The following is a 16,235-nucleotide window of genomic DNA, read 5'->3' on the forward strand; positions in this document are numbered from 1 at the left end:
TGCCCTCAAGATAACGCCTAGCCCGATCACCCTCAAACAACCTTATCAAGTCGCCTATTATGCATCCTAAATTCCGCACATCAGCCCTCAGAACACGAGCCCTGTCCGGATCAGGACATCTGCGCAAAACAGCCCGAAGCCTCTTCCTCTCACGGATAAAATGCATAATCCTAGGTGGAAGTTCACCCAGCATTCTGCGTTTAATCCGGACCTTCGGAACAGCAGCCCCAATAGCACTACAAAACGCAGAGTCCAGATCCCTTACACACAAGTCGATCTCACGGGGCCCAACATTCCGGTCCACCGGAAGAGCAGAATCCCTCAAACTCGCATTAAGCCTACGCCTAAATCGCCTAACATCCATCCTCTCGAAGTCCATAAAGGTGCGACCTTCCACCCTCATCAGACTGCCCAATCTAAGTTCAATAGCGACCGCCCTATGATCCGACTCAAAGTCGAGCGCCCTACACATACCATCGCCACCTGCCAAGGAGACTCCCTGTGACCTGAGGAAGAAGTCTATATATGACCCCGATACTCCATTGGGCCTCGATGGCCTGTCGGACGGAACAACACAAAAAGCCGCCCTTTCCATCAAGAACTCAGCCAGCAAATTGCCCCTCCGATTACGCATCACATCACCCCAGAGGGGGTGCCTAGCATTGAGATCACATCCCACTACAACCTCACCTTCATCCGCCAGCCGTACCACAGGATCCAGCGCTGATACATCAAACCCCGCTGAAGGAGCAAGGTATAAGGAAACAAAGGAAATCGATGAGCCATCACTCCGCCGCAACCTCACCGCACAGCCCTCAACGCCCTCCAGCCGAAGGGGAATAAAATCATGACCGCAAGTCTCGCGCACAAGCACAGCGGTTCCGCCTCCTCTACCTACCGACCTATGCTGTCTATACATAGTATACCCGTCGAACTCGACCCTGTGACGGTCAGAAAGCTTGTGTTCTGCCAGAAGAAGAACATCAGGCTTTTGACCCCTAATGAAGTTCCTGAGGTAATGTCTCTTATCCAGAGAGATAAGAGAGTTTACGTTCAGGAATATACATTTAAGGGGACTAATCATCACAGAATCTTTCCAAGAGTGCTGCAAAAGCAACATCTCTACCTTTCTCCTCCCTCAACCGACGATACGACGGTCCAAACTCCTTCAAAACCCTGAAGATCCCCAGGAAATCCCCACCCAAGATGTCCCTGCAATCCGCCATCATGCCAGCATCAGACGGCGCAGTCACAGTGGGCCGGGTAGCCCGAAGACCAGATGTCGTCCCTACAGGGCGCCCTCCAATCGCAGCCGCATACGAAACACCAGCCCGAATATCAGCCAAACGAGAAGAACGCGCCTGGCCCCTCGCACGAGCCTCCTCCCTTCGTTCGTTCAGCCTCCCAAGGAACTCCACGCGTTTCGGACACTGCACGTAACCAGCAGAGTGCCCAACCACACCACAGTTGACACAACTCACCTCCTTCGTCGCCTTCCTAAGTACCTCGCCCGTAGAAGCATCCAACACATCAACCGGAACCTCCTCACCCCTTGGAGGCACAGTGCACTCAGATGATTCATGGTCCTGTCCACATTTCACACAACGGCGGGGCATCCCGCAGTTGATCGAAACATGTCCAAACCGTTGGCATCTGAAGCACTGTGTCACCTTCAGCTTCCTGTCCCTTCTAATCTTCACCCTACAGTGCAACATCCTCGTAACCGCATACACCCTACCGATGTCACAACCCTTTGCCAGGCGAACGACCCACTTATCACCAGCAACGCTATAACCCCCAACGAATTGAGCATTCAACTCAGGCTGACTATCAAAGAACTCAGCCACCTCATCCACCGTAAACTCCGAAGACAACCCCTCAATCACAACAGTGTGAGGAACCAGAGCACTAGGGGTGTGTGTATGGAACCTATACCCCCTTTCCAATAGCCTAGACCTAAATGTCTCGAAACCTGCCAGGACCTTGATTCTAACCGAGATAATGGACTTTCGAATCAGACTCATAAAAAACTCACCTGGACGCAGAATTGCTCTCAGGAGACTGCTTATTTCCTTGACGCTTGCATCATAGATGGTGACTGCAGGCATTGCTTTCTCTCTAGCTTTAGATACCATAGATGATCCATTACTGATATTAGCTGCCCCGCCGTTAATCTTAGGACTAGTATCATCTCTCTTCACGGCTGCTTCTTCAGACATCTTTTGTTGTTGGACCGGCTCGTCTTGCCGCTCTGCTGTTGTACTGCCATCTCTCACTATAGTCACAGTGACTTTGCGTTTGGGCTTCTTGGATGATTTCGCCCCCAAATTCTTCTTAGCTTCCGCCGATGTACTGGCTATCGGCTCTGTCGTCTTCAATAGCTCTTCCTGTGAGGCCGGCGGTGCCTTCACACATCCACTTCCCCCGGGCATTGGCTTGTTGAGCCCGGGCTGTGCCACCGGCGTTGTGGACACAGATTCACACTCCATCCTCTGGCCATAAGCCATGGCTCGCATCTCTCTTCGGAAATCCTCAAATTCAGCTAGGATTCTGGCGTTGTCGGCCGTAAGCTGGTCAATAACACGCCTATAGCTGGCCTCATTCTTCTGGTATTCCTGGATTTGGCGACCATAAGTCTCCAGGAGTTCGTCCTTCTCTCGCAGATCACCGCGGTTTAAAACCACGATGTCAGTCTCCATCGCCATTCGTTTCTCAGGGTACTCCTCATCGGACTCAACCCTCGGACGTACTGACATCTTGTTAACTGGCTATGTGACCCCTGGATTGGAGCACACAGCCACACCAATGCACCTTTGAGAATTCGATGCAGAGAAAGTGCTATACTCTGACCGAAAATGACCACAAACACAATAATGACTTTGTGTCTTAAGTCTCTCAAAATTCGCCACCAAAATCAGGTTCGTTGCTTCAGTCTTCGGAAATATCTTCTCGGTAAAATATCAAGTTTGTTGCCTGAGTCTTCGGCCAACCAGATGTCGACGGCACAATAACACACTTGTTTGTTAATAGCAGCTTCACAATTCAGCAGTCAAATCGCAGGTACCTGGTTCTTGCCACCTTTACCACGACCAGTCATTTTTTCACTTTTTAAATTAAATTCACTTCACAAGTTATGCACAAGAACTAATACTTACCATGCTGCGATACCTCATATTTATACAAAATCCGCTCTGAATTTACTACATACACATACGCTTCGATCTATCTTCGGGGTTGTTCGTATACACTTCGTGTGTACAGATACAAATGTTGAAGAATATACGCAGCACACACCCTTATTGGAAACTGTAGCCCGCCAAATTTTTTCTATAAATATCGGGAATCGCTCCGTAAGGCAACTATTACAGTGTTAACAGTGTTTGTGTGCATATCGTGAAGTGAACTAAAAACCTCTAGTGAAAAATGGCTCGTACTAAGCAAACTGCCCGTAAATCTACTGGTGGCAAAGCCCCTCGTAAGCAATTGGCTACCAAAGCTGCTCGTAAGAGCGCACCAGCCACCGGTGGTGTTAAGAAGCCACATCGTTTCCGCCCTGGTACCGTTGCTTTGCGTGAAATCCGTCGCTACCAGAAGAGTACTGAGTTGTTGATCCGCAAATTGCCTTTCCAACGTTTGGTTCGTGAAATTGCCCAAGATTTCAAGACTGACTTGCGTTTCCAGAGCTCTGCTGTCATGGCCTTGCAAGAAGCTAGCGAAGCCTACTTGGTCGGTCTCTTCGAAGATACCAACTTGTGTGCCATCCATGCCAAGCGTGTCACCATCATGCCCAAGGATATCCAATTGGCCAGACGTATTCGTGGAGAACGTGCTTAAATTATTGACATTTTAAAAGCCAACTTTTTTTTACAAAAACAATCGGTCCTTTTCAGGACCACAATATTTTTATAAAAAAGAGAAAAAAATTTATTCAAAACTTACACCTTTTTATTTTTATTAAAATAAATAAATATAGTCTTTTTTTGGGGATGGAAAAATACACTATTTATATTAAAAAAATTTTTTTCTTTTCTATGCGTTTTACTTTTGGTAATATTGGGTTTCAAAACATGGAGCGAAATCAAAAACTTTTTTTTAAAAAAAAATTATTTAATTTACTTTTTATGTTAAACTGAAAATTTTTATTTTCTATTAGCAACAGTATATTTGCTGTTATTCTTTTTGCAAAATTTGATTTTTCGTAGTAGCTACATAACAAGAATGAATGAAGATAAAAACAGGCAGGCCAATACATTCGAGAGAATTTTAACCTTAAATAGATAATTTAGATACATTGAATATAAATTTTTTCTGTATTTTTTATTATTTTTAAACAAATGATATTTTTTGCTATTCTAAAAACTGTTTTAAAAAGAATAAAATAGTATTTTAATATTTTAAATTATTAAAGGGAAATAGATTTCGTTCGGTATGCAACTGTTCTACATTTGCTTGCTTAGACAAGGGCATTTTTGAATTTGTGTTTAATTTCCAAAAAAAAATTATATATTTTTTTAAATTTGTGATTGCAACAATACATTGTTTAGAATTTACATTTTTAAATTTTTTATTTAGTTTCAAGTCCACTTTATATAGAAAAAAATATTTTATAATAAATGCAATAGAGCTCACCGCACATTTTGCATAGCCAACGACGTTGGTATAACATAGCATCGTAATATTTTAGACTTTTCGTAACAAACGTACACTTTTTACAAATTATGTAACATTTTAATAGAAATCTATCATTTCTATAATATTTTATGATAAAATTTTCCTAAAACATTTTTACATTAGAGCTTTCAAATTAATTTGCAGAAAAACTTTTATTCATGGAAAATACGCCAATATGGTGAATTCAACTGTCATAGACTACATAATAAAATCGATTATTTCACTATGAAAATCATCCAAATTTTCACTTTTTTTTACACTTCTTTCAAGAAAACATATCAAGATTCCATACTAAATTTTTATAAAAACCAATTTTCAATAAAAATTGGAAAATTTTTATAATTTAGTTACAATTTTATCATAACATTTTTATAAACTTTCAACTCAAACCCTTATAACTCGGTAACGCTTAAAGATAATTAACTCGGATTTTCTTTAATGATTAGCTGGATATCTCTACTAGAAGAATTGTATAAAAAATAAAAAGAAATTGTTACTATCTCATCGTAAAATGAATAATTCTGTGAAAACTTTTGTAAAAATTTTTATTCGCTTCCACACAACGTTTCGCAAAATTTCGTAGTTGACTACTATGTACTTCTCATAATTTCGATGTACCCAGCCATCACTAGTCTAAAGGTTGAAACCATATTTTCAACCAATCAGCGTACACCAGTAGTGAGTGTATATTTACAAAGTGTTAAAGTGTGTTTAAAAAGAAAAATATAAGTGAAATCATGTCTGACGCCGCCGTTGTTGAAGCCACCGCATCTCCAGTCGCCGCTGTTGAGAAAAAGGCACCTAAGAAAGCCGCTGCCAAGGCAAAGAAACCCTCTGCTGCCCCAAGCCATCCACCAACCCAACAAATGGTCGATGCTGCCATCAAAACATTGAAAGAACGTGGTGGTTCCTCATTGCCTGCCATCAAGAAATACTTGGCCAGCACATACAAAGTTGATGCTGTAAAATTGGCCCCATTCATCAAGAAGTACTTGAAGAGCGCTGTTGCTAGTGGAAAATTGATCCAAACTAAAGGTAAGGGTGCCTCCGGTTCATTCAAATTGTCCCCATCTGCCTCGAAGGAACCTAAAGCAAAGAGCGCTGAAAAGAAGAAGAAGGTCCCAGCCGGTGATAAGAAAAAGAAGGCAGCAGCACCCAAAAAGGCAGCCGGTGAAAAGAAAGCCGCTGCAAAGAAGCCTTCCGCTGCTAAAAAGACCGCCGAGAAGAAGAAGACCGAAAAGGCCAAGGCTAAAACTGCCAAAAAGACAGGTACAGTTAAAGCTAAACCCGCAAAAACAGCCGCCAAAGCATCAGCCACTAAACCAAAGGCACCCAAGGCAAAAACCACCGCTGCCAAGCCCAAAAAGGCTGCCGCAGCAAAGAAGCCAGCTGCCAAGAAGACCGCCGCTAAGAAGTAATTTTTCCATGCAAAATTACTTATCATGTCAAAATGATTATTTTCGATATTCGAAAGCAGTATATCTAACAGCCCTTTTCAGGGCTACAAAAAAATTTTTAAAAAGAGACCAAATTTAACTCAAACAATTTTTTAATTACCTAATAAATACTATGTTAATTTTAAGGGAAAAGCTAATCACAGCCCTTTTCGTAGCTGTAAAACATCTGTTGAAATCTTTTAATACCATTGTTACCTAATATGGGAATACATTACCCTTTAAGGAAATTTAAGTAATCACATGTTAAATGGGATTTTTTCCGCAACTGGATTAACTGTTTCACTTAGGGTCATAAACCAAAGCAATTACTAAGAATTATGAAAATCACTTAATGTTAAAGAAAATCTCATTTAGCATACCTAACCAATAAGAGAGTGGCGTACAATATTCCCTTCAAAAATCGCACTTAGCATACCTATTTCATTCTTTACGAGCATACCTACCCATAGATCTCGCGTACAAACGCATAAGTCCACATATACATCTCTACACCATTTCACGCTAACATACTAGTATACATCCCTAAAAAATTTAGTATCAACACACACGCTCACATATACTCGAACATCAATACAACGTTGCATACCGAGTGTTTGAGCATAAGAGCAATATGTGTTGATCATATTACTGTAGATGTAGATGGTGCTAAGCAAGGAGGGCAATATTAGAGTATGGGTAGTATACATATTTTATTTTAAAAAAGTAATAAGGGCAATGTGAGGGTGAGTGGTAGATATATTTTTTCTTTAAATTTGTAAATATAAATTAATTTTAGTTGAATAACGAATTAAGTCTCTTTTTTAATTTATTTTGTGGCCCTGAAAAGGGCCTTTGATGTTGTAGGGAAAATATTGTACGACGAAATAAGTATGCCATTTACTTGGAGCTGGTGTACTTAGTAACGGCTTTGGTACCTTCACTGACAGCGTGCTTAGCCAACTCACCGGGCAATAATAGACGGACGGCAGTTTGGATTTCCCGACTGGTGATGGTGGAACGCTTGTTGTAGTGAGCCAAACGGGAGGCTTCGGCGGCGATACGTTCAAAGATATCGTTGACGAAACTGTTCATGATGCTCATGGCCTTTGAGGAGATACCAGTATCGGGATGGACTTGCTTCAACACTTTGTAAATGTAGATAGCATAACTCTCCTTACGCTTGGTGCGTCTCTTGGTCTTGTCACCCTTAGTGATGTTCTTTTGGGCTTTGCCGGCCTTCTTTGCTGCTTTACCACTGGCTTTTGGAGGCATTTTCACTTGGTTTTTTTTTTAAGTCACACAAACACTTTTAACACTGTTCACGATTTTGTGTGTTTGATGGCTTACTCGGAATATTTAAACCATTTCATGCACAAGATATTCAGGTAGACGAAAACAGTCGCTATGTTTACGAAAACAACCCTCTAAAATTAGCTACACGTTGGATCCGAAAGTATAAATACTGCAGTTCATGCTGCGAACTAATATCATTTGTGTTTCAGTGCTAAGTGAAGTGAATTAAAAAAAAAAATAACTAAAAATGTCTGGTCGTGGTAAAGGTGGCAAAGTTAAGGGAAAGGCAAAGTCCCGTTCCAACCGTGCTGGTCTTCAATTCCCCGTCGGTCGTATCCATCGTTTGTTGCGCAAAGGCAACTATGCTGAACGTGTTGGTGCCGGAGCTCCAGTTTACTTGGCTGCTGTCATGGAGTATTTGGCCGCTGAAGTTCTTGAATTGGCTGGCAACGCTGCTCGTGACAACAAGAAGACAAGAATTATCCCCCGTCACTTGCAATTGGCTATCCGTAATGACGAAGAATTGAACAAATTGCTGTCCGGTGTCACCATTGCTCAAGGTGGTGTATTGCCAAACATCCAAGCTGTTCTCTTGCCCAAGAAGACCGAAAAGAAGGCTTAAATTATCTACGAGCATCAAAGAAAAAATGTAAATACAGGCCATCGTATAAATCAACAACAATCCGTCCTTTTCAGGACGACAAAAATTTTTTTAAAAGAGAAAAAACTATATCAAACCTTATTTTATCAAGAAAATTTACTTAAAAAATAGTTTTAAATAATAAATAAAATTTTAATTGTAGTTAAATTTAAAAAATATTTTTTGGTCGATTTTTTTTTTCAGTGGATTTGGTAATTTGCTAGCAATTTCGTTATTCGAAATTTCCTTAAACAATCCTGTTTTAGGCGTAAATACAAAAAAATCTGCCATCTATTGTTTATAGGTAAACATTTTCAAATATGTTTACATCTTATCGACTATTGCAGGTCTTTTAATATACATGTCATAATTATCAGTTATCAATTATCATGCATCAACATTTCGCCTATTTGCATACATTAACATAATAAGAATTTAGTTTTATCGACCCTACTCAAGATTATCGGCATTTAATAGGATCAATGTTACCATTAGGGTACTGTAAAAACTATTTATTTTACATTTGAATATCACATGGTAATCATTGTTCATTTTCTGATGCTGAAAAAAATTGGCATATGTAATAACAAAACATCGAAACGAAGTATCTACGATCGTCCCTCTTCGTACATTTGTGACAAAGTTAGCAGCTCCAAGCAAAGGAAACATTTAATGGTAGTATATGCGTGCATTTTGGTATCTGTGTGTATGTATGCTTTTTAGTGTTGTATACCATCGTTTCATCGTATTGTTCTAATGGCGTCGGTTTTAGTTTCGTCATGTATGTATGTATATTATAGAAGCTACATTTTGGCCGACGGCAAATTGAAAAATGGTAATATTTATTTTCAAATAAATTTTATGTATTTTTTTTTAGTAAAAATTTATAACAAGATATATCTCTTTTTAAATATGTTTTGTGGTCCTGAAAAGGACCGATTGTTTTAGTTTTAAAGTTCTTAAAATTTTCTCCAAAATAGCGTCAAGATAATGTTTAACCGCCGAAACCGTACAAAGTGCGGCCTTGTCTCTTCAAAGCGTAGACGACATCCATAGCGGTGACGGTTTTACGCTTAGCGTGTTCAGTGTAGGTGACAGCATCACGAATAACGTTTTCCAAAAACACCTTCAGGACACCACGGGTTTCTTCGTAAATCAATCCAGAGATACGCTTTACACCGCCACGACGAGCCAAACGTCTGATTGCAGGCTTGGTGATACCTTGGATGTTATCACGCAACACTTTACGATGACGTTTAGCGCCACCTTTTCCCAAGCCTTTGCCACCTTTACCACGACCAGTCATTTTTTCACTTTTTAAATTAAATTCACTTCACAAGTTATGCACAAGAACTAATACTTACCATGTTTTGTTTTGTTTGTTTTAAATATAACGCTTTATTTCTAAATTCATATTTGCATGTACCAGAGGCGCTTACTGATAAATTCTTAGAACTACTATCTCATTGCTAATGCGATCTTGAGTACTCTACCTTAAATTTAAAATGTACTGCGTTCTTAGGCAACAGTTACTACATACATCAAAATGAAAATTAAAATTCAAACAAAATCAAAAAGTTAGACCCAAAAAATAGATTTAAAAAAGGCCAAGGCAGCTTTCCACTTAATATATAACTTAATTCTATCAACTAACCTATACTTAATACTAACTATGTACACTATCTACAATTGTTGCAGACACCATCTTTACTGCGTAGGATCATAGACCAAGTCCCTTAGACCATAAGAGTCAGCTCTCCGATGATAGAAGAGGAGACGCCCATCAACATATAAATGCCCTGCCTCCTTGAGTGCGGGCAGAGCAGCAGTCGGAAGATGTCTTCTCCTGAGAACGAAGTCTAGGTCCACAATTCGGCACACAGAGTCTGCAACAAGTCCATTATCAAGGTCCTGGCATTTTTCTATAAAATCAAGGGCACAGCCCATAAGGAACACATCTATCCTTCGATCCCCAAACTCGTCATACACAATCCTTGACGCCGGATATCTGAAGACGCCATTCCCGTCGGCGACAGCCCTAAGGCCCAAACAACGCCATAGGACACGCCTCTCCCAGGCCCTAAACCTTTCCATCTGACACGACGTTATGTCATACCACACGGGGAATGCATGCGCCAACACCGGCCTGACCACCTGTCTATATATAAGAAGGCGAACCTCTCGAGATAGACCACCCCGCATCCGTAAAAGACTACCATATGCAAAATACGCCCTATTCGCCCTATCCAGAGCATGATCAACATGTCTCGCAAAAGTGAAACGAGAGTCGAATACCACCCCCAGGTATTTCATCGTATCCGCCACGGAGATATCCTCGCCCCCAATTGAGAGGTGGGGTCTGTATCTCCTAAAATTAGGGAACGTCACCCCCGGTCTCCCTCTTACCACCAGTGCCGAGCACTTACCCACATTCAACCTAAGTCTCCACCTCATATAGTAGTGGTGAAGTTCCTCCAAGAAGGAGTTCATCGCACCACCCACAGTAGACGCCCTTACCCCAGAAAAAGCAAGAAGTACATCATCGGCATATGCCAACAAGAGGCCACCAGGAGGCGGATCCGGAACATCGTGGACAAAAATATTAAACAAAGTCGGTCCAAGTAAGGACCCCTGAGGAACTCCAGCGACCACCTGTCTCTCCGAAGAGAGTCCACTATCCACCCTCACCCTGAAGGTCCTACCCGTCAGGAAGCTCGCCACCAGTCTACAAATCCGACGATCAATCCCGATTGATCGAAGCTTGTAGATGACACCGTCATGCCAGACAGTGTCAAAGGCCTTCGCGAAGTCGAGCCCGACCGCAATCGTGCCACGTCCCCGGTTGAGACCCTCAGTCACATAATTCGCAAAAACCGCGAGTGCATGTGTGGCTGAGTGCCCCGACCGAAAGCCAAACTGGAAGTCCTTCAGGACCCCCCTATCCTCAATGAAATCTGTGATCCTAGCGAGCAGAAAGGACTCAAATAATTTGCCAAAAACAGAGAGGAGAGACACCGGCCTGTAACTGGAACAACGAGCCGGGTTGGAGCCCGGCTTCAAGATAGGAACAACCATCGCCCTCTTCCAGGCAGTCGGAAAATACCCCACGTTGAGACAATGGTTGAATAACACAACCAGAAAAGAGTGCACCACATCACCGGCCCTCTTCAATGCCACATCCGGAATCCCATCAAGTCCACACGATCTCTTCGAGGGCCTGCGGGAAATAGCCAAAGTAATCGCATCACAGTCAACAAATCCCCCATCCTTCCAGAGGGATCTGTCGTGAACAGTACGACCATCAGCCGAAAAGGAAGTGGAGAATTCCACAAGAGGGGATTCATCAATCGCCGCCTCCGCCGCCCCAGCAACAAGGTTGCGTAGGGGGACATCTATAGAATCTCCCTCAAATACGAAGGAACTCCCCACATAATCAGCCAGAAGGTCCGCCCTAGCCGTATCATCCTGAACCGGCACACCATCCACCCCATCCAGGGCTCCGACAGGATTCCCAGCCGATAACCCAGCGGCCCTCCTCACACGACTATAGGACCTAGCATCCACACGAATGCCCTCAAGATAACGCCTAGCCCGATCACCCTCAAACAACCTTATCAAGTCGCCTATTATGCATCCTAAATTCCGCACATCAGCCCTCAGAACACGAGCCCTGTCCGGATCAGGACATCTGCGCAAAACAGCCCGAAGCCTCTTCCTCTCACGGATAAAATGCATAATCCTAGGTGGAAGTTCACCCAGCATTCTGCGTTTAATCCGGACCTTCGGAACAGCAGCCCCAATAGCACTACAAAACGCAGAGTCCAGATCCCTTACACACAAGTCGATCTCACGGGGCCCAACATTCCGGTCCACCGGAAGAGCAGAATCCCTCAAACTCGCATTAAGCCTACGCCTAAATCGCCTAACATCCATCCTCTCGAAGTCCATAAAGGTGCGACCTTCCACCCTCATCAGACTGCCCAATCTAAGTTCAATAGCGACCGCCCTATGATCCGACTCAAAGTCGAGCGCCCTACACATACCATCGCCACCTGCCAAGGAGACTCCCTGTGACCTGAGGAAGAAGTCTATATATGACCCCGATACTCCATTGGGCCTCGATGGCCTGTCGGACGGAACAACACAAAAAGCCGCCCTTTCCATCAAGAACTCAGCCAGCAAATTGCCCCTCCGATTACGCATCACATCACCCCAGAGGGGGTGCCTAGCATTGAGATCACATCCCACTACAACCTCACCTTCATCCGCCAGCCGTACCACAGGATCCAGCGCTGATACATCAAACCCCGCTGAAGGAGCAAGGTATAAGGAAACAAAGGAAATCGATGAGCCATCACTCCGCCGCAACCTCACCGCACAGCCCTCAACGCCCTCCAGCCGAAGGGGAATAAAATCATGACCGCAAGTCTCGCGCACAAGCACAGCGGTTCCGCCTCCTCTACCTACCGACCTATGCTGTCTATACATAGTATACCCGTCGAACTCGACCCTGTGACGGTCAGAAAGCTTGTGTTCTGCCAGAAGAAGAACATCAGGCTTTTGACCCCTAATGAAGTTCCTGAGGTAATGTCTCTTATCCAGAGAGATAAGAGAGTTTACGTTCAGGAATATACATTTAAGGGGACTAATCATCACAGAATCTTTCCAAGAGTGCTGCAAAAGCAACATCTCTACCTTTCTCCTCCCTCAACCGACGATACGACGGTCCAAACTCCTTCAAAACCCTGAAGATCCCCAGGAAATCCCCACCCAAGATGTCCCTGCAATCCGCCATCATGCCAGCATCAGACGGCGCAGTCACAGTGGGCCGGGTAGCCCGAAGACCAGATGTCGTCCCTACAGGGCGCCCTCCAATCGCAGCCGCATACGAAACACCAGCCCGAATATCAGCCAAACGAGAAGAACGCGCCTGGCCCCTCGCACGAGCCTCCTCCCTTCGTTCGTTCAGCCTCCCAAGGAACTCCACGCGTTTCGGACACTGCACGTAACCAGCAGAGTGCCCAACCACACCACAGTTGACACAACTCACCTCCTTCGTCGCCTTCCTAAGTACCTCGCCCGTAGAAGCATCCAACACATCAACCGGAACCTCCTCACCCCTTGGAGGCACAGTGCACTCAGATGATTCATGGTCCTGTCCACATTTCACACAACGGCGGGGCATCCCGCAGTTGATCGAAACATGTCCAAACCGTTGGCATCTGAAGCACTGTGTCACCTTCAGCTTCCTGTCCCTTCTAATCTTCACCCTACAGTGCAACATCCTCGTAACCGCATACACCCTACCGATGTCACAACCCTTTGCCAGGCGAACGACCCACTTATCACCAGCAACGCTATAACCCCCAACGAATTGAGCATTCAACTCAGGCTGACTATCAAAGAACTCAGCCACCTCATCCACCGTAAACTCCGAAGACAACCCCTCAATCACAACAGTGTGAGGAACCAGAGCACTAGGGGTGTGTGTATGGAACCTATACCCCCTTTCCAATAGCCTAGACCTAAATGTCTCGAAACCTGCCAGGACCTTGATTCTAACCGAGATAATGGACTTTCGAATCAGACTCATAAAAAACTCACCTGGACGCAGAATTGCTCTCAGGAGACTGCTTATTTCCTTGACGCTTGCATCATAGATGGTGACTGCAGGCATTGCTTTCTCTCTAGCTTTAGATACCATAGATGATCCATTACTGATATTAGCTGCCCCGCCGTTAATCTTAGGACTAGTATCATCTCTCTTCACGGCTGCTTCTTCAGACATCTTTTGTTGTTGGACCGGCTCGTCTTGCCGCTCTGCTGTTGTACTGCCATCTCTCACTATAGTCACAGTGACTTTGCGTTTGGGCTTCTTGGATGATTTCGCCCCCAAATTCTTCTTAGCTTCCGCCGATGTACTGGCTATCGGCTCTGTCGTCTTCAATAGCTCTTCCTGTGAGGCCGGCGGTGCCTTCACACATCCACTTCCCCCGGGCATTGGCTTGTTGAGCCCGGGCTGTGCCACCGGCGTTGTGGACACAGATTCACACTCCATCCTCTGGCCATAAGCCATGGCTCGCATCTCTCTTCGGAAATCCTCAAATTCAGCTAGGATTCTGGCGTTGTCGGCCGTAAGCTGGTCAATAACACGCCTATAGCTGGCCTCATTCTTCTGGTATTCCTGGATTTGGCGACCATAAGTCTCCAGGAGTTCGTCCTTCTCTCGCAGATCACCGCGGTTTAAAACCACGATGTCAGTCTCCATCGCCATTCGTTTCTCAGGGTACTCCTCATCGGACTCAACCCTCGGACGTACTGACATCTTGTTAACTGGCTATGTGACCCCTGGATTGGAGCACACAGCCACACCAATGCACCTTTGAGAATTCGATGCAGAGAAAGTGCTATACTCTGACCGAAAATGACCACAAACACAATAATGACTTTGTGTCTTAAGTCTCTCAAAATTCGCCACCAAAATCAGGTTCGTTGCTTCAGTCTTCGGAAATATCTTCTCGGTAAAATATCAAGTTTGTTGCCTGAGTCTTCGGCCAACCAGATGTCGACGGCACAATAACACACTTGTTTGTTAATAGCAGCTTCACAATTCAGCAGTCAAATCGCAGGTACCTGGTTCTTGCCACCTTTACCACGACCAGTCATTTTTTCACTTTTTAAATTAAATTCACTTCACAAGTTATGCACAAGAACTAATACTTACCATGCTGCGATACCTCATATTTATACAAAATCCGCTCTGAATTTACTACATACACATACGCTTCGATCTATCTTCGGGGTTGTTCGTATACACTTCGTGTGTACAGATACAAATGTTGAAGAATATACGCAGCACACACCCTTATTGGAAACTGTAGCCCGCCAAATTTTTTCTATAAATATCGGGAATCGCTCCGTAAGGCAACTATTACAGTGTTAACAGTGTTTGTGTGCATATCGTGAAGTGAACTAAAAACCTCTAGTGAAAAATGGCTCGTACTAAGCAAACTGCCCGTAAATCTACTGGTGGCAAAGCCCCTCGTAAGCAATTGGCTACCAAAGCTGCTCGTAAGAGCGCACCAGCCACCGGTGGTGTTAAGAAGCCACATCGTTTCCGCCCTGGTACCGTTGCTTTGCGTGAAATCCGTCGCTACCAGAAGAGTACTGAGTTGTTGATCCGCAAATTGCCTTTCCAACGTTTGGTTCGTGAAATTGCCCAAGATTTCAAGACTGACTTGCGTTTCCAGAGCTCTGCTGTCATGGCCTTGCAAGAAGCTAGCGAAGCCTACTTGGTCGGTCTCTTCGAAGATACCAACTTGTGTGCCATCCATGCCAAGCGTGTCACCATCATGCCCAAGGATATCCAATTGGCCAGACGTATTCGTGGAGAACGTGCTTAAATTATTGACATTTTAAAAGCCAACTTTTTTTTACAAAAACAATCGGTCCTTTTCAGGACCACAATATTTTTATAAAAAAGAGAAAAAAATTTATTCAAAACTTACACCTTTTTATTTTTATTAAAATAAATAAATATAGTCTTTTTTTGGGGATGGAAAAATACACTATTTATATTAAAAAAATTTTTTTCTTTTCTATGCGTTTTACTTTTGGTAATATTGGGTTTCAAAACATGGAGCGAAATCAAAAACTTTTTTTTAAAAAAAAATTATTTAATTTACTTTTTATGTTAAACTGAAAATTTTTATTTTCTATTAGCAACAGTATATTTGCTGTTATTCTTTTTGCAAAATTTGATTTTTCGTAGTAGCTACATAACAAGAATGAATGAAGATAAAAACAGGCAGGCCAATACATTCGAGAGAATTTTAACCTTAAATAGATAATTTAGATACATTGAATATAAATTTTTTCTGTATTTTTTATTATTTTTAAACAAATGATATTTTTTGCTATTCTAAAAACTGTTTTAAAAAGAATAAAATAGTATTTTAATATTTTAAATTATTAAAGGGAAATAGATTTCGTTCGGTATGCAACTGTTCTACATTTGCTTGCTTAGACAAGGGCATTTTTGAATTTGTGTTTAATTTCCAAAAAAAAATTATATATTTTTTTAAATTTGTGATTGCAACAATACATTGTTTAGAATTTACATTTTTAAATTTTTTATTTAGTTTCAAGTCCACTTTATATAGAAAAAAATATTTTATAATAAATGCAATAGAGCT

At 42.9% G+C, this 16,235-nt stretch overlaps 5 protein-coding genes across 5 annotated transcripts; 4 read left to right on the forward strand and 1 right to left on the reverse strand.

Annotated features, from left to right (window-relative positions):
* The first annotated feature begins 3,417 nt into the window (after nt 1-3,417).
* On the forward strand, nt 3,418-3,834 carry LOC131995989 (histone H3). The gene has a single exon (XM_059365361.1). The coding sequence runs from the start codon at nt 3,424-3,426 to the stop codon at nt 3,832-3,834; it is 411 nt and encodes a 136-aa protein (XP_059221344.1). The 5' UTR covers nt 3,418-3,423.
* Nucleotides 3,835-5,408: 1,574 nt separating this feature from the next.
* LOC131996437 (histone H1-like) lies at nt 5,409-6,089 on the forward strand. The gene has a single exon (XM_059366145.1). The coding sequence runs from the start codon at nt 5,409-5,411 to the stop codon at nt 6,087-6,089; it is 681 nt and encodes a 226-aa protein (XP_059222128.1).
* Nucleotides 6,090-7,004: 915 nt separating this feature from the next.
* On the reverse strand, nt 7,005-7,379 carry LOC131996298 (histone H2B.1/H2B.2). Its single transcript, XM_059365860.1, has one exon. It carries the CDS (start codon nt 7,377-7,379, stop codon nt 7,005-7,007), a length of 375 nt encoding a protein of 124 aa, XP_059221843.1.
* A 268-nt stretch (nt 7,380-7,647) lies between these two features.
* Nucleotides 7,648-8,041, forward strand: LOC131996297 (histone H2A). Its single transcript, XM_059365859.1, has one exon. It carries the CDS (start codon nt 7,648-7,650, stop codon nt 8,020-8,022), a length of 375 nt encoding a protein of 124 aa, XP_059221842.1. The 3' UTR covers nt 8,023-8,041.
* Nucleotides 8,042-15,026: 6,985 nt separating this feature from the next.
* On the forward strand, nt 15,027-15,443 carry LOC131996300 (histone H3). The gene has a single exon (XM_059365862.1). It carries the CDS (start codon nt 15,033-15,035, stop codon nt 15,441-15,443), a length of 411 nt encoding a protein of 136 aa, XP_059221845.1. The 5' UTR covers nt 15,027-15,032.
* Nucleotides 15,444-16,235: the final 792 nt, after the last annotated feature.

This window comes from Stomoxys calcitrans, chromosome 3 (assembly GCF_963082655.1).
Source record: "Stomoxys calcitrans chromosome 3, idStoCalc2.1, whole genome shotgun sequence".
Classification (NCBI taxonomy): domain Eukaryota; kingdom Metazoa; phylum Arthropoda; class Insecta; order Diptera; family Muscidae; genus Stomoxys; species Stomoxys calcitrans.

What these genes read in the sequence shown, in the direction of transcription:
- LOC131995989 (XM_059365361.1), top strand. Translation starts at nt 3,424, where the DNA reads ATGGCTCGTACTAAGCAAACTGCCCGTAAATCTACTGGTGGCAAAGCC.
- LOC131996437 (XM_059366145.1), top strand. Translation starts at nt 5,409, where the DNA reads ATGTCTGACGCCGCCGTTGTTGAAGCCACCGCATCTCCAGTCGCCGCT.
- LOC131996298 (XM_059365860.1), bottom strand. Translation starts at nt 7,379, where the DNA reads ATGCCTCCAAAAGCCAGTGGTAAAGCAGCAAAGAAGGCCGGCAAAGCC.
- LOC131996297 (XM_059365859.1), top strand. Translation starts at nt 7,648, where the DNA reads ATGTCTGGTCGTGGTAAAGGTGGCAAAGTTAAGGGAAAGGCAAAGTCC.
- LOC131996300 (XM_059365862.1), top strand. Translation starts at nt 15,033, where the DNA reads ATGGCTCGTACTAAGCAAACTGCCCGTAAATCTACTGGTGGCAAAGCC.